Source organism: Nomascus leucogenys, chromosome 6 (genome assembly GCF_006542625.1).
Source record: "Nomascus leucogenys isolate Asia chromosome 6, Asia_NLE_v1, whole genome shotgun sequence".
NCBI lineage: Eukaryota > Metazoa > Chordata > Mammalia > Primates > Hylobatidae > Nomascus > Nomascus leucogenys.
The window spans coordinates 60,739,582-60,766,945 of NC_044386.1; the positions used below are offsets into that span (position 1 = coordinate 60,739,582).

General features: G+C 43.6%; 1 protein-coding gene across 2 annotated transcripts in view; it reads right to left on the reverse strand.

Annotated features, from left to right (window-relative positions):
- Positions 1-11,440: 11,440 nt before the first annotated feature.
- KNL1 (kinetochore scaffold 1) overlaps positions 11,441-27,364 on the reverse strand; it is a 69,400-nt gene continuing 53,476 nt past the window's right edge. For both annotated transcript variants that reach the window (XM_030813805.1, XM_030813804.1), the window contains 10 exons: positions 27,028-27,115; positions 25,933-26,010; positions 25,723-25,762; positions 24,442-24,543; positions 23,909-24,009; positions 20,996-21,064; positions 18,518-18,627; positions 18,198-18,316; positions 16,323-16,445; positions 11,441-13,680 (listed from right to left, as the gene is read on the reverse strand). In XM_030813805.1, the coding sequence (XP_030669665.1) occupies positions 13,566-13,680; positions 16,323-16,445; positions 18,198-18,316; positions 18,518-18,627; positions 20,996-21,064; positions 23,909-24,009; positions 24,442-24,543; positions 25,723-25,762; positions 25,933-26,010; positions 27,028-27,115 (945 nt within the window). In that variant the 3' untranslated portion in view covers positions 11,441-13,565. The remainder of the gene's footprint in view (positions 13,681-16,322; positions 16,446-18,197; positions 18,317-18,517; positions 18,628-20,995; positions 21,065-23,908; positions 24,010-24,441; positions 24,544-25,722; positions 25,763-25,932; positions 26,011-27,027; positions 27,116-27,364) is intronic.

Below are 27,364 nucleotides of genomic sequence, written 5' to 3' on the forward strand. Positions count from 1 at the left end.
TACTAAAAATACAAAAATTAGCTGGGCATGGTAGCATGTGCCTGTAATCTCAGCTACTCGGGAGGCTGAGGCAGCAGAATCCCTTGAACCCAGGAGGTGGAGGTTGCAGTGAGCTGAGATTGTGCCACTGCACTCCAGCCTGGGCAAAAGAACAAGACTCCGTCTCAAAAAAAAAAAAAAAAGCACTGGAAAAGTAAGCGCAAACCGAACCCACAATTAGGAAAAGAAAATAAATAATAAGGATCAGAGCAGATATAAATGAATTTGAAATGAAGAAAACAATACAAAAATCAACAAAACAAAAAGCTTTTTTTTTTTTGAAGAGATAAAACTGACAAACCTATAGCCAGACTAAGAAAAAAAGAGGGCCGGGCGCGGTGGCTCACGTCTGTAATCCCAGCACTTTGGGAGGCCGAGGCGGGCAGATCACGAGGTCAGGAGATCGAGACCATCCTGGCTAACACGGTGAAACCCCGTCTCTACTAAAAATACAAAAAATTAGCCGGGCGTGTTGGCGGGCGCCTGTAGTCCCAGCTACTCGTGAGTCTGAGGCAGCAGAATGGCGTGAACCCGGGAGGCGGAGCTTGCAGTGAGCCGAGATCGCGCCACTGTACTCCAGCCTGGGGGACAGAGCAAGACTCCGTCTCAAAAAAAAAAAAAAAAAAAGAAAAAGAAAAAAAGAGAGAAGTCCGGGCACAGTGGCTCACACCTGTAATCCTAGCACTCTGGGAGGCCAAGGCAGGCAGATCACGAGATCAGGAGATTGAGACCATTCTGGCTAACACGGTGAAACCCCATTTCTACTAAAAATACAAAAAAAATTAGCCAGGCATGGTGGCGGGCACCTGTAGTCCCAGCTACTCGGGAGGCTGAGGCAGGAGAATGGCGTGAACCCAGGAGGCAGAGTCTGCAGTGAGCCGAGATCGTGTTACTGCACTCCAGCCTGGGCGATAGAGAGAGACCCCATCTCAAAATGAAAAAAAAAAGAAAAAAAGAGAGAAGAACCAGGTAAGTAAAATCAGAGATGAAAAAGGAGACATTACAACTGATAGAGAAGAAATTCAAAGGATTGTTAGTGGCTTCTATGAACAACTATATGCCAATACATTGGAAAATCTGGAAGAAACGAATACATTCCTAGACACATACCACTTATCAAGATTGAACCAGGAAGAAACTCAAAACCTGAACAAACCAATCACAAGTAATGAGATCAAAGCCATAATAAAAATTCTCCCAGCAAAGAAATGCCTGGGGCCTAATGGCTTCACTGCTGAGTTTTACCAAACATTTAAATAAAAATTAATACAATCTTACTCAAACTATTCCAAAAAATAAAGCAGGAGGGAATACTTCCAAACTCATCCTACTGCTGGGCACAGTGGCTCACGCCTACAATCCCAGCACTTTCGGAGGCTGAGGCGGGTGGATCACCTGAGGTCAGGGGTTCAAGACCAGCCTGGCCAACATGGGGAAACCCCATCTCTACTAAAAATACAAAAATTAGCCAGGTGTGGTGACACATGCCTGTAATCTCAGCTACTCAAGTCATATACCCGCCTCAGCTCCCCAAAGTGCTGGGATTACAAGTGTGAACCACTGTGCCCAGTCTAACCCCTGGTGTTTTGATAACACCTTTTCTCTAAGATCGATCTATAACAAGGCAAGCATGCCCACTTTCAGCACTGTTATTCAACATAGTACTGGAAGTCCTAGCTATAGCAATCAGACAAAAGAGAGAAATAAAGGGAACCCAAAATTGAAAGGAAAAAGTCAAATTATTCTGTTTACAGATGATAGGCTTTAACATTTAGAAAAACCTAAAGACTCCACCAAAAAACTCAAATTCAGTAAAGATAAACAAATTCAGTAAAGTTGCAGGATACAAAATCAACATACAAAAAGCATCAGCATTTCTGTCTTTTTTTTTGAGACAGAATCTCGCTCTGTCACCCAGGCTGGAGGGCAGTGGCGCGATCTCGGCTCACTGCAACCTCCGCCTCCTGGGTTCAAGTGATTCTCCAGCCTCAGCCTCCCGAGTAGCTGGGATAACAGGCATGCGCCACCACACCCAAATAATTTTTGTATTTATTTATTTATTTATTTTTGAGACGGAGTCTTGCTCTGTCGCCTGGGCTGGAGTGCAGTGGTGCAATCTCGGCTCACTGCAACCTCTGCCTCCTGGGTTCAAGTGATTCTGCCGCCTCAGCTCCCGAGTAGCCGGGACTACAGGTGTGTGCCACCATGCCTGGCTAATTTTTTTGTATTTTTAATAGAGACAGGGTCTCACCATGTTGGTCAGGCTAGTCTCGAACTCCTGACCTCATGATCCACCCGCCTTGGCCTCCCAAAGTGCTGGGATTACAGGCATGAGCCATTGTGCCCGGCCAAGCAGCAGCATTTCTATATGCCAACAATGAACATCTGAAAAATAAATCAAGAAAGTAATCCCATTTACAATAGCTACAAATAAAATAAAATAACTAGGAATAAACTTAACCAAAGAAGTGAAAAATCTCTGCAATGAAAACTATAAAACACTGATACAGCCAGGCGTGATGGCTCACGCCTGTAATCCTAGCACTTTCGGAGGCCAAGGCAGGTGGATCATGAGGTCAGGAGATCAAGACCATCCTGGCCAACACGGTGAAACCCCATCTCTAGGCTGGGCGTGGTGGCTCACGCCTGTAATCCCAGCACTTTGGGAGGCTGAGACGGGCAGATCACGAGGTCAGGAGATCGAGACCATCCTGGCTAACACGGTGAAACCCCGTCTCGCCGGGCGCGGTGGCTCATGCTTGTAATCCCAGCACTTTGGGAGGCCGAGGCGGGCGGATCACGAGGTCAGGAGATCGAGACCACAGTGAAACCCCGTCTCTACTAAAAATACAAAAAAATTAGCCGGGCGTGGTGGCGGGCGCCTGTAGTCCCAGCTACTCGGAGAGGCTGAGGCAGGAGAATGGTGTGAACTCGGGAGGCAGAGCTTGCAGTGAGCCGAGATTGCGCCACTGCACTCCAGCCTGGGCGACAGAGCGAGATTCCATCTCAAAAAAAAAAAAAAAAAAAAAAGAAACCCCGTCTCTACTAAAAATACAAAAATTAGCTGGATGTGGTGGTGTGCACCTGTAGTCCCAGCTACTCAAGAGGCTGAGGCAGAAGAATGGCATGAACCCAGGAGGCGGAGCTTGCAGTGAGTGGAGATCATGCCACTGCACTCCAGCCTGGGGGATGGAGCGAGATTCCGTCTCAAAAAAAAAAAAAAAAAAAGACTGATACAAGAAATTAAAAAGGACACATAAAAAGGAAAGATATTCCATGTTCATGGATTGGAAGAATAAATATTGTTAAGATGTCCATACCATCCAAAGCAATCTACAGATTCAATGCAATCCCTATCAAAATGCCAATGACATTCTTCATAGAAATAGAAAAAACAAACTTAAAATGTATATGGAACCAGAAAAGATGCAGAATAACCAAAGCTATCCTGAGTAAAAAGAACAAAACTGGAGGAATCACATTTTCTGACTTCAAATTATATTACAGAGCTATAATATTGAAAACAGCATGGTAGTGGCACAAAAATAGACACATAGACCAATGGAACAGAATAGAGAACTCAGAAATAAATCCATACATCTATAATGAACTCATTTTGACAAAGCTGCCAAGAACATATACTGGAAAAAGGACAGTCTCTTCAATAAAAGGTGCTGGGAAAACTGTATGTCCATATGTATGAGAATGAAACTAGACCCCTATCTCTCACCATATACAAAAATCAAATCAAAATGAATTAAAGACTTAAATCTAAGACCTCAAACTATGAAACTATTAAAACAGGTAACCAAAGCAAAAATGGACAAATGGGATCACATCAAATTAAAAAACTTCTGCACAGCGAAGGAAACAATCAACAAAGTGAAGAGACAACCCACAGAATGGGAGAAAATGTTTGCAAACTATCCATCTGACAAGGGATTAATAACCAGAATATAGGCTGGGTGTGGTGGCTCATGCCTGTAATGCCAGCACTTGGGGAGGCCGAGGCAGGTGGATCACTTGAGTCAGGAGTTCAAGACCAGCCTGGCCAACATGATGAAACCCCATTTCTACAAAAACAAAAAACAAAAAAACCAAAATTAGCTGAGTGTGTTGGTGTGCACCTGTAATCCCAGCTACTTGGGAAGCTGAGGCAGGGAAATTGCTTGAGGCTGGGAGGTGGAGGGTGCAGTGAGCCAAGATCATGCCACTGCACTCCAGTCTGGGTGACGGAGCAAGACTCTGTCTCAAATAATAATAATAATAATAATAATAACCAGCCCGGGCACAGTGGCTCACGCCTGTAATCCCAGCACTTTGGGAGGCTGAGGCAGGCGGATCACAAGGTCAGGAGATCAAGACTATCCTGTCTCTACTAAAAATACAAAAAAGGCCGGGCGCGGTGGCTCACGCTTGTAATCCCAGCACTTTGGGAGGCCGAGGCAGGCGGATCACGAGGTCAGGAGATCGAAACCACGGTGAAACCCCGTCTCTACTAAAAATACAAAAAATTAGCCGGGCGTGGTGGTGGGCGCCTGTAGTCCCAGCTACTCGGAGAGGCTGAGACAGGAGAATGGCGTGAACCCGGGAGGCAGAGCTTGCAGTGAGCCGAGATTGCGCCACTGCACTACAGCCTGGGCGACAGAGCGAGACTCCGTCTCAAAAAAAAAAAATAAATAAATAAAAAAAATAAATAAAAATACAAAAAAATAGCTAGGCGTGGTGGCACACACCTGTAGTCCCAGCTACTCGGGAGGCTGAGGCAGGAGAATTGCTTGAACCCGGGAGGTGGAGGTTGCAGTGAGCTGAGATTGCACCACTGCACTCCAGCCTGGGCAACAGAGCAAGACTCCATCTCAATAATAATAATAATAATAATAATAATAATAATAATAATAACCAGAATATATTAGGAGCTGAAACAACTCAATAGACAAGAAATCTAATAATCCAATTAAAAATGGGCAAAAAATCTGAATAGGCATTTCTCAAAAGACATACAAATGGCAAACAGGCATATGAAAAAGTACTCAACATCACTGATCATCAGAGAAATGAAAATCAAAACTGCAATGAGAATCATATCACCTCAGTTAAAATGGCTTTTATCTAAAAGACAGGGAATAATGAATGCTGGCAAGGATCTGGAGAAAAGGGAACCCTTGTACACTGTTGGTGGGAATGAAAATTAGTATAACTACTATGTACAACACTTCAGAGGTTCCTTAAAAAACTAAAAACAGGCCGGGTGTGGTAGCTCACACCTGTAATCCCAGCACTTTGGGAGGTCGAGTCAGGCAGATCACGAGGTCAAGAGATTGAGAACATCCTGGCCAACATGGTGAAACCCCATCTCTACTAAAAATACAAAACTTAGCTGGGCATGGTGGTGCACACCCGTAGTCCCAGCTACTCAGGAGGCCGAAGCAGAAGAATCACTTGAATATGGGAGGTAGAGGTTGCAATGAGCCAAGATCATGTTACTGCATTCCAGCCGGGCAACACAGTGAGACTCCATCTCAAAAAACAACAACAACAAAAAAAAACTAAAAATAGAGCTACCATATGATCACGCAATCCCACAGCTAGGGGTATACCCAATAGAAAGAAAATCAGTTTATCAAAAAGATATCGGCACTTCCATGTTTATTGCAGCACTATTCACAATAGACAAGATTTGGAAGGAACTTAAGTGCCCATCAACAGACGAATGGATAAAGAAAATGTGGTACATACACACAATGGAGTACTATTCGGCCAAAAGAAAGAATGAGATCCTGTCATTTACAACAACATAGATGGAACTGGAGGTCATTACAGTAAATGAAATATGCCAGACACAGAAGGGCAAACTTTGCATGTTCTCACTTATTTGTGGGAGCTAAAAATTTAAATAATTGAGGCCCGGAGCGGTAGCTCATGCCTGTAATCCCAGCACTTTGGGAGGCCGAGGTGGGTGGATCATGAGATCAAGAAATCGAGACCATCCTGACCAACATAGTGAAACCCCGTCTCTACTAAAAGTACAAAAAATTAGCTGGGTGTGGTGGCGGGCCCCTGTAGTCCCAGCTACTTGGGAGGCTGAGACAGGAGAATCACTTGAACCTGGGAGGTGGAGGTTGCAGTGAACCAAAATCACACCACTGCACTCCAGCCTGGCAACAGAGCAAGACTCCGTCTCAAAAATAAAAAATTAATTAATTAATTAAATAAAATTTAAATAATTGAACTCATGGAGAAAGACAATAGAATGATGGTTACCAGCGACTGGGAGGGTAATGGGGATGGAGGCGAGTGTGGATGGTGAATAAGCACAAAAATACAGTTAGATAGAATCAATAAAATCTAGCATATGATAACACAAGGTGATCAAAAATTTTTAAAAATAATTGTATGTGATACTAAGTTTAGCATAAAAACAGATTTTAGACAGAATCAGTTTATATATCATGAAATCTCTGTACTTAGCCATGGACAATATTTTCCATCTTAGTCCATTTTCTGTTGCTTGTAACAGAATACCTAAAACTGTCATTTTAGAAACAAAAATGTATTTCTTTTGTTTTTTTTTGTTTTTTGTTTTTTTTTTGAGATGGAGTCTTTCTCTGTCCCCCGGGCTGGAGTGCAGTGACGCGATCTCGGCTCACTGCAAGCTCCGCCTCCCAGGTTCACACCATTCTCCTGCCTCAGCCTCACGAGTAGCTGGGACTACAGGCGCCCGCCAACATGCCCAGCTATTTTTTTGTATTTTTAGTAGAGACGGGGTTTCACCGTGTTAGCCAGGATGGTCTCGATCTCCTGACCTCGTAATCCCCCGCCTCGGCCTCCCAAAGTGCTGGGATTACAGGCTTGAGCCACCGCACCCGGCCAAAAATGTATTTCTTACAGTTCTGGAGGCTGAGAAGTCCAAGGTGATAAGACACATCTGATGAGGGCCTTCTTGCTGATAGGGACTCCGATGGGGTGCCTGTTGGCAGAGGGCATCACAGGTCAAGGGCGCTGAGAGTGTTAGCTCAAGTCTCTTTTCCTCTTTTTTTTTCTTTTTTTGATGGGGACAGGGTCTCATTCTCATCCAGGCCGGAGTGCAGTGGCATCATCTTGGCTCACTGTACCCTCTGCCTCCTGGGCTCAAGTGATATTCCCACTTTGGCCTCCCAAGAAGCTGGGACCACAGGCATGCACCACCATGCCTTGCTAATTTTTGTATTTTTTGTGCAGATGGGATTTTGCCATGTTGCCCAGGCTGGTCTCAAACTCCTGAGCTCAAGCGATCCCCCAACCCGTTCCTCGGCCTCCCACACTGGTGGGATTACAGGTGTGAACCACCGTACCTGGCTCTCTCATCCTTTTTTTTTGAAATGGAGTCTTGCTCTGGTCGTTCAGGCTGGAGTGCAGTGGTGTGATCTCAGCTCACTGCAACCTCCACCTCTGGGGTTCAAGCGATTCTTTTCCCTCAGCCTCCCAAGTAACTGGTACTGCAGGCAGGTGCCACCACATCCAGCTAATTTTTGTATTTTTATTAGAGACGGGGTTTCACCATGTTGGTCAGGCTGGTCTCAAACTCCTGACCTCACGTGATCTGCCCACCTCAGCCTCCCAAAGTGCTGGGGTTACAGGTGTGAGGCACTGTGCCTGGCCAGCCTCTCTTCCTCTTCTAAAACAGCCACCAGTCCCATTCCCATAATAACAGATTAATCCATTTCATGAGGGCACAGCCCTCATGACTGAATCACCTCTTAAAGGCTCCACATTTCAATATTGGCACATTGGGGATTAAGTCTCAAGAGTTTTGGAGGGGACAAAACATTCAAATCATAGCAATTGCTTTCTCATAACATTGATTCCTGCAATAATGCTCTTCTGGTAATGTGAATGTCAGTTGTGTTTACAATGAAGTATACGGATAAATGTGTTAAGGTTTCATTAATAACAATTAATAAAATTCTGTGATGGTGTTTATGTTACACTAGATAAGAGCTGCTGGGTAGAAGTCTCTTGTGTTTGGTTAGTGCCAGTCTGAACACCTTACAGAGCTCCAATAAAGGTTTGACCCAGGAAGATTTTAGACAGAATCTGCTTATGCATTGTGAAATCTGTGTATTTACCTACAGACAACTGTGGTGGCAAACCTGAGCGATCTCAGCTCACTGCAGCCTCTGCCTCCCGAGTTCAAGCGATTCTCCTGCCTCAGTCTCCTGAGCAGCTGGGATGTAGGCGCGCACCACCACGCCCGGCTAATTTTTTTATTTTTAGTAGAGATGGGGTTTCACCATGTTCGTCAGGCTGGTCTCAAACGCCTGAACTCGTGATCCGCCCGCCTTGGCCTCCTAAAGTGCTGGGATTACAGGCGTGAGCCACTGCGCCCAGCCATATCTTGGGGATTAAAATCTCTTACATCATATTTTTTTCCCTAAATATTTCTGGTGAAATATTTTTAAGGGAGTGAAATGTATATTTTTGCCACTTGGGATTTATTCTGTCATTCAGTCTAAAAACCTTCTTTAGCTGTGAGTGTAATTATTCTCAGCTATAGGTCCTACCAGGTTCAGTCTGATTTCTTATTTACGTTCCTTTTTCTTTTTTTTTTGGAGATGGAGTCTCACTCTGTCACCCAGGCTGGAGTGCAGTGGCACCATCTCAGCTCACTGCAACCTCCGCCTCCCAGGTTCAAGCAATTCTCCTGCCTCAGCCTCCCAAGTAGCTGGGATTACAGGCATGTGCCAACACGTCCAGCTAATTTTTGTATTTTTAGTAGAGATGGGGTTTCACCATGTTGGCCAGGCTGGTCTTGAACTCCTGACCTCAAGTGATCCGCCCACCTTAGCCTCCCAAAGTGCTGGGATTATAGGCGTGAGCCACCGCGCCCGGCTTTACTGTTCCTTTTCACAAACTTTGGAACTGAAGAAAATTTTAGGCCAGGTGTGGTGGCTCACACCTGTAATCCCAGCACTTTAGGAGGCCAGTGTGGGTGGATTACTTGAACCTAGGAGTTTGAGACCATCTTGGGCAACATGTTGAAATCACATCTCCAGGCCGGGCGCGGTGGCTCACGCCTGTAATCCCAGCACTTTGGGAGGCCGAGGCGGGCGGATCACAAGGTCAGGAGATCGAGACCATCCTGGCTAACGCGGTGAAACCCCGTCTCTACTAAAAATACAAAAATTAGCCGGGCGTGGTGGCAGGCGCCTGTAATCCCAGCTACTCGGGAGGCTGAGGCAGGAGAATGGCGTGAACCTGGGAGGCGGAGCTTGCAGTGAGCAGATATCGCGCCACTGCACTCCAGCCTGGGCGACAGAGCAAGACTCTGTCTCAAAAAAAAAAAAAAAAAAAAAAAAAAAAAAGAAATCACATCTCCACAAAAATTAGCTGGGGGTGGTAGTGTGCATCTGTAGTCCCAGCTATTCGAGAAGCTGATGTGGTAGGATCGCTTGAGCCCAGGGAGGTCAAGGCTGCAGTAAGCCATGATCATGATACTGCACTCCAGTCAAAGTGACAGAGAGAGACCCTGTCTAAAAAAAAGAAAAATTTTAGAAGCAAACATATTAATGCTGGAATCAATCTCTTGCCCCACAAGTATTTTTTATTTGTGGTGCAATCACCTTCCAACTCTTGTTCTTCAAGTCTGATCTGGATTGTTGGGGCTGAGCTCTGTTATGAAGTCATGTTCTAAGAAACAATAATCTCATTTTTTTATTGACCAAAAAAAGACATACATATTTAAGACTTGGCACAATGACTCAGGCCTGTAATTCCAGCCCTTTGGGAGGCTGAGGACAGAGTATCATTTGAGCTCAGGAGTTTGAGACCAGCCTGGGCAACATAGTGAGACTTGGTCTGTCTCTCAAAAAAACAAACAAACAAAAGACATAAATATTTTAAAAAAGAACCAGATTAGGAGAAGAATGAGTGATAAAAAACATTACTTAGAAACAAATATATGGGGCCAGGCATGGTGGCTCACGCCTGTAATCCCAGCACTTTGGGATGCTGAGGCAGATGGATTACCTCAAAAAAAAAAAAAAAAAAAAGAAAAGAAATATGTCTTTTTTTTTGAGACGGAGTCTCGCTCTGTCGCCCAGGCTGGAGTGCAGTGGCACCATCTCGGCTCACTGCAAGCTCTGCCTCCTGGGTTCACGCCATTCTCCTGCCTCAGCCTCTCCGAGTAGCTGGGACTACAGGAGCCCACCACCACGCCTGGCTAATTTTTTTGTATTTTTAGTAGAGACGGGGTTTCACCGTGGTCTCGATCTCCTGACCTCGTGATCCGCCCGCCTCGGCCTCCCAAAGTGCTGGGATTACAAGCGTGAGCCACCGCGCCCGGCCAAGAAATATATCATTTTAAGTACTTGTTAAAAGAATGAAAATAGGCTGGGCACAGTGGCTCATGCCTGTAATCCCAGCACTCTGGGAGGCCGAGGTGGATGGATCACCTGAGGTCAGGAGTTTGAGACCAGCCTGGCCAACATGGTGAAACCCTGTCTCTACCAAAAATACACAAATTAGCTGGGTGTGGTGGCACACATCTGTAATCCTAGCTACTCAGGAGGCTGAGGCAAGAGAATCACTTCAACCTGGGAGGCGAAGGTTTTGGTGAGCCGAGATCGGCCACTGCACTCCAGCCTGGGCGACACAGCAAGACTTCGTCTCAAAAAAAAAAAGAATGAAAATAAATGAGCTAGGTACCTACCATCACAGGAAGTTAGAAAAACAACAGCAAACTGGGTGCAGTGACTGACACCTGTAATCCCAGCAATTTGGGAAGCTGAGATGGGAGGATCTCTTGGGCCCAGGAGTCCAAGACCAGCCTGGGCAATGTAGTGAGACCACATCTCAAAAACAAGAAAATTTTTTATTTTTTTAATTTTTAGATGAGGTTTTGCTCGTTACCCAGGCTGGAATGTAATGGTGCGATCTCGCCTCCCTGCAACCTCTGTCTCCCTGGTTGAAGCGATTCTCCTGCATCAGCCTCCCAAGTAGCTGGGATTACAGGCATGCGCCACCACGATCAGCTAATTTTGTATTTTTAGTAGAGACATGGTTTCTCCATGTTGGTCAGGTTGGTCTCAAACTTTCGACCTCAGGTGATCTGCCTGCCTTAGCCTCCAGAAGGGTTGGCGTGACAGGCATGAGCTACCACACCCAGACAAGAAAAAAATTTTTTTTAGAGACAGGGTCTTGCTATGTTGTGTAGGCTGGATTTGAATTCTTGGCCTCAAGCAACCTGCTTGAACTCGGCCTCCCAAACTGCTGGTATTACAGGTGTGAGACGTTGCACTTGGCCTAATCTCAGTTTTGAATAGGTAGGTGTCTCCAGAGGAAGATTTCTTTGGTATATCTTCAAAGGTCTATTGGATAAATGCTAAAATACTCTTTATAAAGAAACACAACTCACAAAAGATTTCAAGTAATAAACTTATTTTAATAGTGCAAAATGTAATCTGCTTTCCAACCTATGAAAGAAAAACTTTCAAAAAATTTATGAAACTAGTCAATACCTTGAACAAAGAAAAACACAAATAACTAAGTAAATATTACAATTGTGTACTCCAAACCCAAAAAAGCAGAGACCGTCATTACAAGCCAAATCTTTTTTAGAGCTGGTTGTTGTTGCAGGTTACTAAAATGTGTAAAACAAAATCTCTACTTTTCAGACTTTTCAGTTATTCAGAAATAACTCCAATAAGAAAGCTAACTTAAGTTTCATGGGAAACAGATCATATTGATGACTTTAAAATGTTTTTCAAGGAGTTTACGGAACAGAACATCTGTATCTTGATTTTTATGACAAATGGGATTTGTGTTGACTTTTGAAGCTTATGTGTCTTTTGACATATAGCTCAGAAGTAAAAACCAATCAAGAAGGACAATAACATTCAGGGGACCCACAGGACTTTAACCTGATCCGAAAACATAAAGCAAAATTTTGAGACAAATTAGCTTAAAAATGCAAATGTATTTTGGTTTAGAATTAAATATAAAACAAAAATTATCACAATTAGGATTTGAATGAAGTTTGAGTAAATTTTTTTTGTCTACTTCATACATAATATTGGTCATTTAATAATATGTATGACGAGGGTATGGCATCAGAAAACAATACTTACAGCAAGTCTATTATTACTGCTAGAAACTGATAAAACTAGTGTTTTGGATGTGACATTGTTTGACGTGTCATTATTTAATAAGAGAAAATAGAAAATTTTGCTGTAAAACATTCTTCAGAAAATCGGGAACTGCCTAGACAGATGAGTATCTATATCTCTCAATGAATTTCTATATACATCTCCTTACTACATCACAAACACAAAAACAACATTAATATATTTACATATATGTACTAGACAAAAATGAATTAACTTTCCCTAGAAAAGCTATACTTATTAAGAAAACGTTGCTGGGTGTGGTGGCTCACACCTGTAATCCCAGCACTTTGAGAGGCCAAGGCAGGCGGATCATGAGGTCAGGAGATTGAGACCATCCTGGCTAACACAGTGAAACCCTGTTTCTACTAAAAAGACAAAAAATTAGCCGGGCGTGGTGGCGGGCACCTGTAGTCCCAGCTACTCGGGAGGCTGAGGCAGGAGAATGGCATGAACCTGGGAGGCGGAGCTGGCAGTGAGCTGAGCTCATGCCACTGCACTCCGTCTCAAAGAAAACATAATAGACACCATAGAATAAAAAGCAAGGCCCTCAAAAAAAGACGGCAACCATTTCAATAGCTGAGTGCTATTGCTTTCTCTCTTTTTGTTTTTTTGAGACCAGGTCTTGCTCTGTTGCCTAGGCTGGAGTGCAGTGCAACGGTCTCGGCTTACTGCAACCTCTGCCTCCTGGGCTCAAGTGATCCTCCTGCCTTAAGCTCCTAAGTAGCTGGGACCACAGGCACAAGCCACCATGACTGGCTAATTTTTGTATTTTTTGTAGAGGTGGGGTTTCGCCATGTTGCCCAGGCTGGTCTTGAACTCCTGGACTCAGGCTATTTGCACACTTTGGCCTCCCAAACTGCTGGTATTACAGGTGTGAGCCGCCGCACCCAGCCCTTTCTCTTAATAGCATTTTAGTAATGGAGAAAAAGGATAACAGTTTGTAGACAGATACATCTCTACTCCAGAAATATCTGCTAGGTAGAAGCCAGGCAACCTAAAAATCATAGCTCTATCTATTTATGGGAAAATGGCTAATGTTTTCGTCAGTGGTAACACTTCTTATATTTAACAGTTGATCCTTACGGCTTGTACTAAAGCAGAAAGCACTAGTTTAGTTAGGAGACATTTTTCCTAAGTGTCCTATTACTTAAACCTTTGGTACAAAGATGAGTAAGTTGATAGTAGGCTATGAGGCCTACTATCCAGACTTCATCACCATCATTCTGCAGAGATCTAAAAAACATAGAGATTAACTATAACATCATCAGAAGGAATTTTACTCAGCTTGTAATGACCTAAAAACAAAGGCTAAACAGCAATGGGACCCTGAAACAATATCAAGTACATTCTGCTTGTTTGTTCCAATGGTGGTCCAAGGGTCTAGTGATAGAAATGGCGGTCCTGAAACAGATCTTGGTAAATTTGCTTGACTACATTCTTCAGGTAGTTGTTCTCCAGTGGCACTTTAGATAGAATGGTAGCAATATCATCTTGGCTGGAAAGAACAAAGGTTAATCAAAAATTTTTTTTTTTTTTGTGACGGAGTCTTGCTCTGTTGCCCAGGCTGGAGTGCAGTGGCACAATCCACTCACTGCAAGCTCCACCTCCTGAGTTCACGCCATTCTCTTGCCTCAGCCTCCCGAGTAGCTGGGACTACAGGCGCCTGCCACCACGCCCGGCTAGTTTTTGTATTTTTAGTAGAGATGGGGTTTCACCATGTTAGTCAGGATGGCCTCGATCTCCTGGACTTGTGATCCACCCACCTCGGCCTCCCAAAGTGCTGGGATTACAGGCATGAGCCACCGTGCCCGGCCAGGTTAATCAGTTTTTTAAAAAATCTTACACTTGTCTCTAATTCAGTGGAATTTATGTTCTTGGTCTCTCAGTTTCCCAGGAAGCACAAATGAGCATTTCTGGAAATAACCAGATGTCCACTTTGAAATGGGATTCCAAAACAGGGCCTAAGAACCAATTCTATATGTAATTGTGAAGTATCTTAACCTAGCTACTTTTGTTGGTCATAAAAAATCTTAGTCTTCGGCCGGGCGCGGTGGCTTACGCCTGTAATCCCAGCACTTTGGGAGGCCGAGGCGGGCGGATCACGAGGTCAGGAGATCGAGACCATCCTGGCTAACACGGTGAAACCCCGTCTCTACTAAAAATACAAAAAATTAGCCGGGCGGGGTGGCAGGCGCCTGTAGTCCCAGCTACAAGGGAGGCTGAGGCAGGAGAATGGCGTGAACCCCGGGGGGCGGAGCCTGCAGTGAGCCGAGATCGCGCCACTGCACTCCAGCCCGGGTGAAAGAGCGAGACTCCGTCTCCAAAAAAAAAAAAAAAAAAAAAAAAAATCTTAGTCTTGGTGTTTGCTGACAAATATAAGGTGAGCAATTCTCCACCCCCGCCCCCCCTCCCGTCTTGCTCTGTTGCCCAGGTTGGAGTGCAGTTAGTGGCACAATCTAGGCTCATGGTAACCTCTGCCTCCTGGGTGCAAGCAATTCTCCTACCTCAGCCTCCCGAGTAGCTGGGATTACAGGCGCCTGCCACCATGCCTGGCTATTTTTTGTATTTTTAGTAGAGACGGGGTTTCATCATGTTGGCCAGGATGGTCTCGAACTCCTGACCTCATGATCCACCCACCTCGGCCTCCGAAAGTCCTGGGATTACAGGCGTGAGCCACCACGCCCAGCCAAAAACAAAGGGTTTTGTCATGTTGGCCAGGCTGGTCTCAAACTCCTGGCCTCAAGTGATCTGCCCACCTTGGCCTCCCAAAGTGCTGGGATTACAGGCATGAGCCACCATGCCCGGCCTAGGTGAGCACATTTTTAACTCTGTTATCTTCCAATCTGTCAGCAGTGCATCTAAAAAGTCACAAAATACATCATAGTCTAGGTGGAATGAAACATATTTAGGGCTGGTTCCACAGACTCTGTTTCGTTTTGAGACAGCCTGGTTCTGTCACCCAGACTGGAGGCCAGTGGCATGATCCTGGCTCACCACAATCTCCACCTCCCAGGCTCAAGCAATCCTCCCACCTCAGCCTCAAGATTAGCTGGGACTACTCACCACCACACCCAGCTAATTTATGTATGTTTAGTAGAGGTGGGGATTCGCCATGTTGGCCAGGCTGGTCTCGTACTCCTGAGCTCAAGTGATCCGCCCACCTCAGCCTCCCAAAGTGCTGGGCTCACAGGCGTGAGCCATCGTATCCGGCCCTAACTTTCCTTTTTTTTTTTTTTGAGACGGAGTTTCACTTTGTCTCCCAGGCTGGAGTGCAGTGGTGTGATCTCAGCTCACTGCAACCTCCGCCTCCCAGGTTCAAGCAATTCTCTGCCTCAGCCTCCCTAGTAGCTGGGATTACAGGCGCCCACCACCACGCCTGACTAAGTTTTTGTATTTTTAGTAGAGGCAGGGTTTCACCATCTTGGCCAGGCTGGTCTTGAACTCCTGACCTCGTGATCCACCTGCTTCGGCCTCCCGAAGTGCTGGGATTACAGGTGTGACCAACTGCGCCCGGCCAACTCTGTTTTTAAGGCCATAAAAGTTGTTTACATATCATTTGTACTAAGCTAATGGTGAGTTTTTTCCTTCTTGATTCATGTTTTAGGTTGGAGTATTCAAAAAGTGAAGCAGGTACAAAAGAATAGATGAATGGTCTCCAGCATCCACTGGAGACAGCAATGAAGGTCAATGACTTTAAGAAAAAATTCTTCGCCTGTAATCCCAGCACTCTGGAAGGCTGAGGTGGGCAGATCACGAGGTCAAGAGATCAAGACCACCCAGGCCAACATGGTGAAACCCCATCTCTACTAAAAACGCAAAAATTAGCTAGGCGTGGTGGCACGTGCCTTTAAGTCCCAGTTACTCGGGAGGCTGAGGCAGGAGAATCACTTGAACCCGGGAGGCAGAGGTTGCAGTGAACCGAGATCGTGCCACTGCGCTCCAGCCTGGTGACAGAGCAAGACTCCATCTCAAACACACACACACACACGCACACAAATTCTTCAAAATGAACTCAAGAGAACTGACATTTAGCTCTCACTATGGTCCACTGATTTGCTGACCACTTCGAGGAATCTTGCAAATAAAATGAACATTAAAAAGCAGTCCAGAGTCTTACCCTGTTGGCCCTTTACTCACCTAGTGTTCCCAATATGATTCTGAATGGTGGAAGGTAATGGTACAGATGGGTAATAGGCTGAGAGAAACAAAGTTATTTCAAACTTTGCAAATGCTGCAGAGCTAGAGAATAAAAGTCTCAATCTGTAAAAGACAAGATCCACAATTAAAAATGCAACACAATAATAGCATGAAACACAATTTTTTTTTTTTTTTTGAGACACAGTCTTGCTCTGTCGCCCAGGCTGGAGTGCAGTGCACAATTTTGGCTCACTGCAACCTCCACCTCCCAGGTTCTATCGATTCTCCCAAGTAGCTGGGATTACAGGCTCCTGCCACCACATCCAGCTAAGTTTTGTATTTTTAGTAGAGACGGGGTTTCACGAATGTGGCCTCAAACTCCTGACCTCAGGTGATCCACCTGCCTCACCACCCAAAGTGTTGGGATTACAGGCGTGAGCCACTGTCCCAGCACAATTTCATTTTATTTTTATGCTGGCATGTCCAAGTTAGGTATACATTGTTTCTTTTCTTTTTCTTTTTTTTTTTTTCTTGAGATGGAGTCTCGCTCTGTCACCCAGGCTGGAGTGCAGTGGCGTGATCTCGGCTCACTGCAACCTCCACCTCCTAGGTTTAAGCAATTCTCCTGCCACAGCCTCCTGATTAGCTGGGACTACAGGTGTGCGCCACCATGCCCAGCTAATTTTTGTATTTTCAGTAGAGATGGGGTTTCACCTTGTTGGCCACATTGATCTTGAACTCCTGACCTCAAGTGATCCACCTGCCTCACTTCCCAAAGTGTTGGGATTACAGGTGTGAGCCACCGTCCCAGCCCAATTTCATTTTCTTTTCACACTGGCATGTCCAACTTAGGTATATATTATTTCTTTTCTTTCTTTTCTTTTTTTTTTGAGACGGAGTCTCTTTTTTTTTTGAGACGGAATCTCTAGCCTCCCAAGTAGCTGGCATTACAGGCGCCTGCCATCGCGCCCAGCTAATTTTTTGTATTTTTAGTAGAGACAGGGTTTCACTATCTTGGCCAGGTTGGTCTTGAACTCCTGACTTCGTGATCCACCCGCCTCGGCCTCCCAAAGTGCTGGGATTACCGGTGTGAGGATATGGAGTCTCTTTGTGCTCAGGCTGGAGTGCAGTGGCGAAATCTCAGCTCACTGCAACCTCCGCCTCCTGGGTTCAAGTGACTCTCCTACCTCAGCCTCCTGAGTAGCTGGGACTACAGGCGCCCACCACCATGTCTGGCTAATTTTTGTATTTTTAGTAGAGACGGGGTTTCACACTATATTGGCCAGGCTGGTCTCAAAGTCCTGACCTTGTGATTCGCCCACCTTGGCCTCCCAAAGTGCTGGGATTACAAGAGTGAGCCACTGCGCCCAAGTTGTTGACCAAGTACTTACTGTATATATATATTCATTTAATAAATTGCTGACCAAGTACTTACTGTTGGGTTGAACTGTATTCCCCAAAATTCGTATGTTGAATTCCAAACCCCTAATACCTCAGAAAGTGACCTTATTTGGAAATCTGGTCACTACACAAGTAATATGTTAAGATGAAGTCCTACTAGAGTAAGGTGGGCCCCTAATCCACTATGACTAGTGTCCTTATAAAACGGGGAAATGTGAATGCAGACATGCACAATGAAAGACACCATGTGAACATGAAGGGAGAGATCAAGGTTATACATTTACAAGCCAAGGAATGCCAAAGATTGCCAGCAAACCACCAGACACTGGGAGAAGGCATGGACAGATTCTAACAGCCCTCAGAAAGAACAACACTGCTTACACCTTAATCTCAGACCTCCAGCCTCCAGAACCTGTTAAGGTACCCAATTTGTAGTACTCTGTCATGGCAGTCCTTGGAAACTAATACACTTACTCAGTATTATTAATATCTATGTTCATTAGGTTATAATTTGGTCCCCATCTCTTTAAATACTCAATCTCCTCTCCAAGGAGTCTGCAATGGTGCACTACCAGTGAGAATTCTTCAAGCATCTAGAAAAAGTGGGAAAAAAAAATCCAATGAAATTATGAAAACATTTCAATGCTTAGTGGCTCACTTATAAAGAACTCAAAAAAGTTAAACAATTGAATACATTTATCGTTTCAGGATATTTATTTATGTAAAGTTTCAGTTCTGCTTTTTTTTGGAAAGATATCACAAATTTTCCTTTAAATACTTCAATCAGGCTTTACCTTGGGTAACTGATGCTGGGTTGTACATGTCTTCTTCCAGGATTCCTTTTCTTCAACGTACTGGAAAATAAGCTTATGAACTAAAAGGGAGGAAGGAGGAGCTTGATCCTCTGGGGAAGAAAAAAAAAGCAAAAGCAGGTTATTACTTATGATTCATATATTTTATATTAGCCAAAAATTCTATATTATATAAGCTAGAAATATTTTCAAACTACCAGGTACATAAGTATTCTCTCCATTTTTTCTTTTTCTGGAGTCTGCTGTCTCCCTCTGTCACCCAGGCTGGAGTGCCATGGCATGATCTTGGCTCACTGCAACCTCTGCCTTCCCGGTTCAAGCAATTCTCCTGCCTCAGCCTCCTGAGTAGCTGGGATTACAGGCGTCTGCTACCATATCCGGCTAATTTTTGTATTTTTAGTAGAGACGGGGCTTCACCATTTTGGACAGACGGGTCTTGAACTCCTGACATCAGGTAATCCACCCGCCTTGGCCTCCCAAAGTGCTGGGATTACAGGCATGAGCCACCATGCCCAGATGTATTCTCTCCATTTTTATTTTCAAACATGATTATAACATGTATGGTGAAGATAAGACATTTCTACAAAAACTCAAGACTTTACCACGCATAGAAACAGTACGTGAGTAAGAGTGTGGGTTTACATGTAACACAGACCTGAGTTTAAATCCTGGATTTCATTTTTTTTTTTGAGATGGAGTATCACTATTGCCCAGGCTGGAGTGCAGCGGCATGATCTCAGCTCACTGCAACCTCCACCTCCCAGATTCAGGCAATTCTCCTGCCTCAGCCTCCTGAGTAGCTGGGACTACAGGCATACACCACAATGCCCAGCTAATTTCTTCGTATTTTTAGTAGAGACAGGGTTTCATTTTGTTGGCCAGGCTGGTCTTGAACTCCTGACCTCCAGTGATCTGCCCACCTTGGTCTCCCAAAGTGCTGGGATTACAGGTGTGAGCCACGGCACCCAGCAATCCTGGCTTTCTTTAATACCTAAGTGATCCTAGACACAATACTTAAGTTTTTTGATATGTAGTTTCCTAATTTGTAAAATGGAGAACAAATCGCATGGACTTCATAGTGTTAATTTAAGTAATACACATGCCTGATACAGACTAAGTGCTCATAATAGTAATTTTTAAATTATGAAAATAGCTACTATTAATCATTGCTCAAGACCCAGTAATAATTTTTTTTTTTTTTTTTTTTTGAGACAGAGTTTTGCTCTGTTGCCCAGGCTGGAGTGCAGTGGCATGATCTCGGCTCACTGCAAGCTCTGCCTCCTGGGTTCACGCCATTCTCCTGCCTCAGCCTCCCAAGTAGCTGGGACTACAGGCGCCCGCCACCATGCCTGGCTAATTGTTTTTTTAATTTTAGTAGAGACGGAGTTTCACCGTGTTAGCCAAGATGGTCTCAATTTCCTGACCTTGTGATCAGCTCGCCTCGGCCTCCCAAAGTGCTGGGATTACAGGCGTGAGCCACTGCTCCCGGACTTTTTTTTGTCTGTTTTTTTTGAGATGGAGTCTCACTCTGTTGCCCAGGCTGGAGTGCAGTGGCGCAATCTTGGCTCACTGCAAGCTCCGCCTCCCAGGTTCACGCCATTCTCCTGCCTCAGCTTCCCGACTAGCTGGGACTACAGGTGCCCGCCACCAAGCCCGGCTAATTTTTTTATATTTTTTAGTAGAGACGGGGTTTCACTGTGTTAGCCAGGATAGTCTCGATCTCCTGACCTCGTAATCCGTCCGCCTCGGCCTCCCAGAGTGCTGGGATTACAGGCGTGAGCCACCATGCCTGGCCTGTAATAATTTTTTTAAAATCCTTTTTTTTTTTTTTTTTTTTTGAGACAGAGTCTTGCTCTGTCACCCAGCTTGGAGTGCAGTTTGGTGCGATCTCAGCTCACTGCAACCTCCATCCCCCGGGTTCAAGCAATTCTCCTGCCTCAGACTCCTGAGTAGCTGGGATTACAGGCACCCATCACCGTGCCCAACTAATTTTTGTATTTTTAGTAGAGATGGGGTTTCATCATGTTGGCCAGGCTGGTCTTTAACTCCTGACCTTGTGATCTGCCTTCCTCAGCCTCCCAAAGTGCTGAGATTACAGGCGTGAGCCACCGTGCTGTGCCCAGTCTTATTTTTTATTTTTGAGACAAGGTCTCACTCTGTCGCCAGGCTGGAGTGCAGTGGCGTGATCTTGGCTCACCGCAACCTCCACCTCCCAGGTTCCAGTGATTCTCCTGCCTCAGCCTCCTGAGTAGCTAGGGCTGCAGGAGGGCGCCACCACACCCGGCTAGTTTTTTGTATTTTTAGCAGAGACGGGGTTTCACCATGTTAGTCAGGCTGGTCTCAAACTCCCGACCCCTGGTGATCCACCCGCCTCAGCCTCCCGAAGTGCTGGGATTAAAGGCATGAGCCATGGTGCCCAGCCCCAACAAATTTTTAGAGGCTTAAATGTTTTCAACTTACCGTCTAACAGAGATTGAAAATTGACATCAACAATCTTCCTATAACGCTTGTCCAGGAAAGGGAGACCAACTAGAAAGAACCAGAATAATGATTTAAAAAAAATTTTTTAGACAGAGAGTCTCACTTTGTCTCCCAGGCTGGAGTGCAATGGCGCGGTCTTGGCCCACTGCAAGCTCCGGCTCCCAGGTTCAAGTGATTCTCCTGCCTCAGCCTCCCAAGTAGCTGGGACTACAGGCACCTGCCACCACACCTGGCTAATTTTTTGTATTTTTAGGAGACATGGGGTTTCACCATGTTAGCCAGGATGGTCTTGATCTCCTGACCTCGTGATCCGCCCACCTCGGCCTCCGAAAGTGCTGGGATTACAGGCATGAGCCACAGTGCCTGGCCTTTTTTTTTTTTTTCTAAACTACGTGATTTGAAGCCACATAAAACTCAGTACTTTAGAATCTTACTCCTTCTGTGTAGCAGAGTTTTTTCCACAGGAAGCTGAAGTGTTATCCTTGAATCGTTATTCTCTGTATCTAGTAAAGGCTCCCCTGAGACTGTTGAACTACATTGATTGGTATGTCTTTGAAGGACATTTAAAAGGTAGTACACAGCTATATTTGTTAAGGCCTCCTCTTTTAACCCCTAACTTCTGTGCAAAGATAATTTTATTTTCAGCAATCATATAAGCAAAATGGCTATCATCTCCCTACAATTCCTATCATTGTATAAATACAGTAAAAATGAGTTATGCTTTTAGCACTGCTATAATAGATTTTAGGTAGCTGAGATAGCTGCTCCCTCCTCCAGACTCTAAAGTTATCTCTGTCTCCTAAATTGATTATTTTCTCTTTGTTGAATGCTTTGTTACATATTTTCTATGTGTTAGGCACTGGGGATACCATGAGAAAAACAGCATACTCAACCTGTGCCCTCAAGAAGCTTACAACTCAGGGAGACACACAGATAACTGCACTAATAAACACAGCAAGAACTACAAACTATGATAAGCACTATTAAGGAAAACCACAGGAAGCAAGAACATACAACAGAAGGGTGAGAAACTGATCACTGAGAGCTGAGCTCTTACAATTATTAGTAGGAGTTCAGTAGTGAAGCAGGGGAAAAGAGCATTCGGGCATAAGAAATATCAGCATGAAGGTGTTGAGATAGGATGAATATGGCTGAGCAGGAAACACCATGTTCATTTAAGGAAATAAAAGAAGTCCACTGTGGCCAGCGTGCAGAGGTAGGAAGGTAGTATGAGATAGGAAAAGGAGAAAAATTCAATTCAGGCAAGGCTTCATAGGCTAGATCAAATACTTTGATCATTAGCCTAAGAGTAATAGGTGCATAGTCAGATTTTCAGTAATCACTATAGCTTCAGGGAGGAGAAGGAGAAGATCCATAAAGTCCAGTTGGAATGTTACTGTAGTCATCTAGGTTAGAGATGATTATTGACAGAACAGATGAAAAACAGTGGATGAATATTAAGAAATTAAAACCAGTAGGTTGGGCGCTGTGGCTCATGCCTGTAATCCAGCACTTTGGGAGGCCAAGGTGGGCAAATCGCTTGAGGTCAGGAGTTGAGACCAGCCTGGACAACATACATGGTGAAACCCCATCCCCACAAAATATAAAATTAGCCGGGTGTGGTGGCGCATGCCTGTAATCCCAGCTACTTGGAAGGCTGAGGCAGGAGAATCACTTGAACCCGGGAGGCAGAGGTTGCAGTGAGCAGATTGCACTACCGCACTTCAGCCTGGGTGGCAGAGTGAGACTGTCTCAAAAAAATAAATAAATAAAAATAAAAATAAATAAATAAATAAAAACAAAAACAGCATGTCTTACTGATGATTTGAATATGTACAGCGAGGGAGAAAGAGGTATAGAGTGATTCCTAAGTTTTAATTTTGGACCTGGACAGAAGGTAACACTATTCATTGAGAAAAGAAACTTTCAAGGAGAATCAGGTTTAGAGGCCCAGAGATTGTGAAGATCCTAAGTTCCAATACGGCCATGTTTGCCCATGGTTGGCCATGTTGATGCTGACTGGTTAAAGACAAAATACCTAAAAGACACTGACAATTAGTAAACTCCAACAAAACAGCTGGGCCTCTGTCCAGTTACCATATAGTGATTTCCACCCTATATAGTGATTTTATCCTTTTAGATGATAAACCCACCTATACACACAGAACTTCCTAATAACTTGTTAGCGCCTCATTCCTTTTTTTTTTTTTTTTTTTTTTTTTTTTGAGACAGAGTTTCGCTCTGTTGCCCAGGCTGGAGTGCAGTGGCACGATCTTGGCTCACTGCAACCTCTACCCTCCCGGGTTCAAGTGATTCTCCTGTCTCAGCCTCCCAAGTAACTAGGATTACAGGTGCATGCCCAGCTCATTTTTTGTAGTTTTAGTAGAGACGGGGTCTCACCATGTTGGCCAGGCCGGTTTCAAACTCCTGACCTCAGATGATCCGCCTGCCTCAGCCTCCAAAGTACTGGGATTACAGGCATGAGCTGCAGGGCCTCACTCTTAAGTAAAAAAAGAAAAAAAAAAAAAAAAAAAAAAAAAAGAATCTCCAGCCATTAGGGTAAATTCTCTATTCTCTTATCACAAAAGACGGAGATGAAAAGAAAGAAACTCATAGTAAATAGACATGAGTAGCATGTTTATCCATTATTTGGATAGCAAAATTTTTATTTAATGTACTTCAACAAAGGGCAACTTTCACTAATTCCGTTTTTATTTTATTCTTTACAAAATAAAATAAAATTCTGCTATCAATAAAGTGACTATTCTAAGACTTTCAGCAGTGCTCCCATCGTGCCAATAGTTATCAGTACAGTAAAATAAAGATTTGAATCTTTAGTGAGTGTAGCCATTCATTTTTCTGTAAAAGAATTATCTCACTCTGGCTCCTTACCAACTGACTCTTCAAAGGCGATGGTGAGTTGTATCGTGTCATAAACAAAGGTGAATACAGCTTGATCATCACTCCACTCAACGACATCCCACTCAGACAAGCTGTAGAGAGATAAACAAGATTTTAAAAAGGCATTTTTAAAATTAAGATAAAAGAGAACTTCTGATACCACCCAAACAGTACCAACAGCAGCAGCTAATGTTTTTCCACTGGACTGGGAGAAAATATTTCAATTCAAATATTGTGAATGTACAAACTTAAGCTTTTGAAATAACTAAGAACCCAATCTTGAGCTGTATATCGGAGAAACACCAAGTCTACGCAATGAAAAGTATAAAATATGGAAAAATTATAATTCCATAGTTCTTCTACTCTATTTTCAGCTTACTGTTGAGTACACTGACTCTTTTTGAAACAGCACTGTATAGGTTAAAAAGGGCAACACATTAAAAATACATCAATTGCTCCAATCGGTTTAGACAACCACAAGGTACAGAATAAAACACAAACAAATGACACCTGCATTTCCTTACCTCAACTGATGCAGTAGCTCTTCAGTTCTATTTCTTTGTTTTTGCATAAAGTCTATTTGAGCAAGGGTCTGCTCTTTTTGTACCTCCAGTTCTAAGAGATTTCTGCAAATAAAAGCAGGTATTCAGAGAGATAAGGCTTTTGTTAGAGAATTCAGACTCTATCAATGTAAAAGGTTTATGACGAGAAGTCACATGCCACATGACTCCCCTTGAGGTAATAATGTTAGGTGTATGGCATCCATTTCTGCATTCTTAGTTTAGTTTTTTTTTTTTTTTTAAATAAGCATTAATCTAGAAGTGGGTCTACCTGGAAAAGGCATAAATCATTGTTTTTCAAATTAGGATCCATGGAGATAACTTGGGATTCACATGTTAAGAAAATTTTTAAATATTACATTTTTATTTTTGATAAAAAGCAAAAATATAAAAATATAAGCATAATGTAGATCATAAGATCTACTTTAAAACTGAGACATGTCAGTTTTTTTTTTTTGCCTGTATTTGGTTTTGTTTAGTTGTTAGAGCTAAACAGAACATATCTTTGTTAATCATTTTGCTAGCATCAATTTAATTTCAGCCAAACACTATCACCTGTCAAATTAATGTTGTCAACTAGAATTTTAGTGGTTTTGTCATTATTTCTATTTACTTTCTTTTAGACTTACAGTTGAGTAAGATTCATAGGCCTAAGAAATATATCTTCATTTTATACTTGTTTATATTTATATTTATTAAACAAAAAGGATACTGGTAGTATTCAAGCTTGAGAAACACTGTTGTGGATAAATGCCCTGTAAACAATAAGTGCTTCAAAACTACTGTTGACTAACATGGAGTCTAGGTTTCCATTCAAAGTGGAGAAGCCCTGAGTCAGCCTAAGTCAAGACTCATGTCCCCAAATCCTGTCAGTCTCCGGAGGCAGGAAGTCATCTAGCCTTCTGTAGTTTAGCATTATATTTTCTTTTTTTTTTTTTGAGACGGAGTCTCGCTCTGTCGCCCAGGCTGGCGTGCAGTGGCGCGATCTCGGCTCACTGCAAGCTCCGCCTCCCAGGTTCACGCCATTCTCCTGCCTCAGCCTCTCCGAGTAGCTGGGACTATAGGCGCTCGCCACCACGCCCAGCTAATTTTTTGTATCTTTAGTAGAGACGGGGTTTCACCGTGGTCTCCATCTCCTGACCTCGTGATCCGCCCGCCTCGGCCTCCCAAAGTGCTGGGATTACAAGCGTGAGCCACCGCGCCCGGCTAGCATTATATTTTCTAACACTTGGATTGAAGGCTGACCTTTGAAGCTCCTCTTCTTCAGTTTTCAGCTGTTCCAATTCTTTGGAAACAGAAAAAAACAACAACAACAGAACAAACATATTAGAATGTTGCCACAAAAATCATCTGTTTTATTGAAAATTCTGACTTAATCTCACCGAAGTATATAAACAAACTCAGAACAGAAGGGCTTCCCCCACACCCATTTATCTCCTTAACTAATTCAATTACCTTTTTCTGCAGCTCTCATTTCAGAATCCCATTCTTCCACAGGATTGTCTTTCTCTTCATCCTCCAAATTCTTAGTTTCTAAAGTAGACAATATGTGTTAGAATAATTCAGTAAAAAAACAAAACAAAATAAGGAAAAAAAGAGAATAATTCAGTCAAAAACAATTTATTAAACAACGACAGATTGTTTCTTTGGTAGTAGGAAGTTTAGAAGTTCCAGTCTGATGGCTTCTATTTTTTTTTTTTTTTTCTGTGAAAGAGAAAGTAAGGTAGTCAACAAAGGGGTGAAGTTTAGACTATGGAATTCATGTACTCATGGTCAATTCAGTGCAAAAAACATGTACTAGGCACTTACTCTTATGAAACATAGTCCTAGGGACTCTGAAGGAGATGGAGAAAAAGAAGAGCTGATTCCTGCCTCCACAGAGCTTATAATTTAATCAGGAAGATAAACTATACAAAATAACTATAATACAAGTAGATGTGATGGGTAATATAAGAAGTACTAACAAAAGAGCCATGGGAGCTCAAGGAAAATAGACTACTTTCTTTGGTGAAAAACAGAAGGAGAATGTAGTATGTAGTAGCAAAGACCAAAGTAGAAATGATCAGGCTAGTGGCATGTGCCTATAGTCCCAACTACTCAGGAGGCTGAGGAAGGAAGATTCCTTGAGCCCAGGAGTTTGAAGCTGCTGTGAGCTATGATCATGCCACTGCACCCCAGCCTAGGCAACAGAGTGAGACTCTCTCTTTTTTTTTTTTTTTTTTTTTTTTAAAAAGAAAAAGGCAGGCGTACTGGCTGATGCCTGTAATCCTCTCACTTTGGGAGGCTGAGATGGGCAGATCACTTGAGGCCAGGAGTTGAGACCACCCTGGCCAAGATGGTGAAACACCATCTCTACTAAAAATACAAAAATTAGCTGGGGGTGGTGGTGCATGCCTGTAATCCCAGCTACTTGGGAGGCTGAGGCACAAGAATTGCTTCAATCTAGGAGGCAGAGGTTGCAGTGAGCAGAGATCATGTCACTGCACTCCAGCCTGGGTAAAATTAAATTTTCTTTTGGAAAAGTATTTAAAAGTATTTAAAATACTTTACCTGTTTCCATCTCAGTGAGGCAGTTATCGATCTTCTTAAGTATTTTATCCATCTCATCTATCTTTATTTGAAGTTTCTCCCTCTCATTCTAAATACAAAAGATTATAGACTGTAAGTTAAACCTCTAAAGAAAATACTATAAATGGTTCAAATTGCTCACATAATCGCTCTATCATGATCACAAACAGGCAAATCTTTTTTTTTTTTTTTTGAGGCGGAGTCTCGTTCTGTTGCCCAGGCTGGAGTGCAGTGGCGCCATCTGGGCTCATTGCAAGCTCCGCCTCCTGGGCTCACGCCATTCTCCTGCCTCAGCTTCCCGAGTAGCTGGGACTACAGG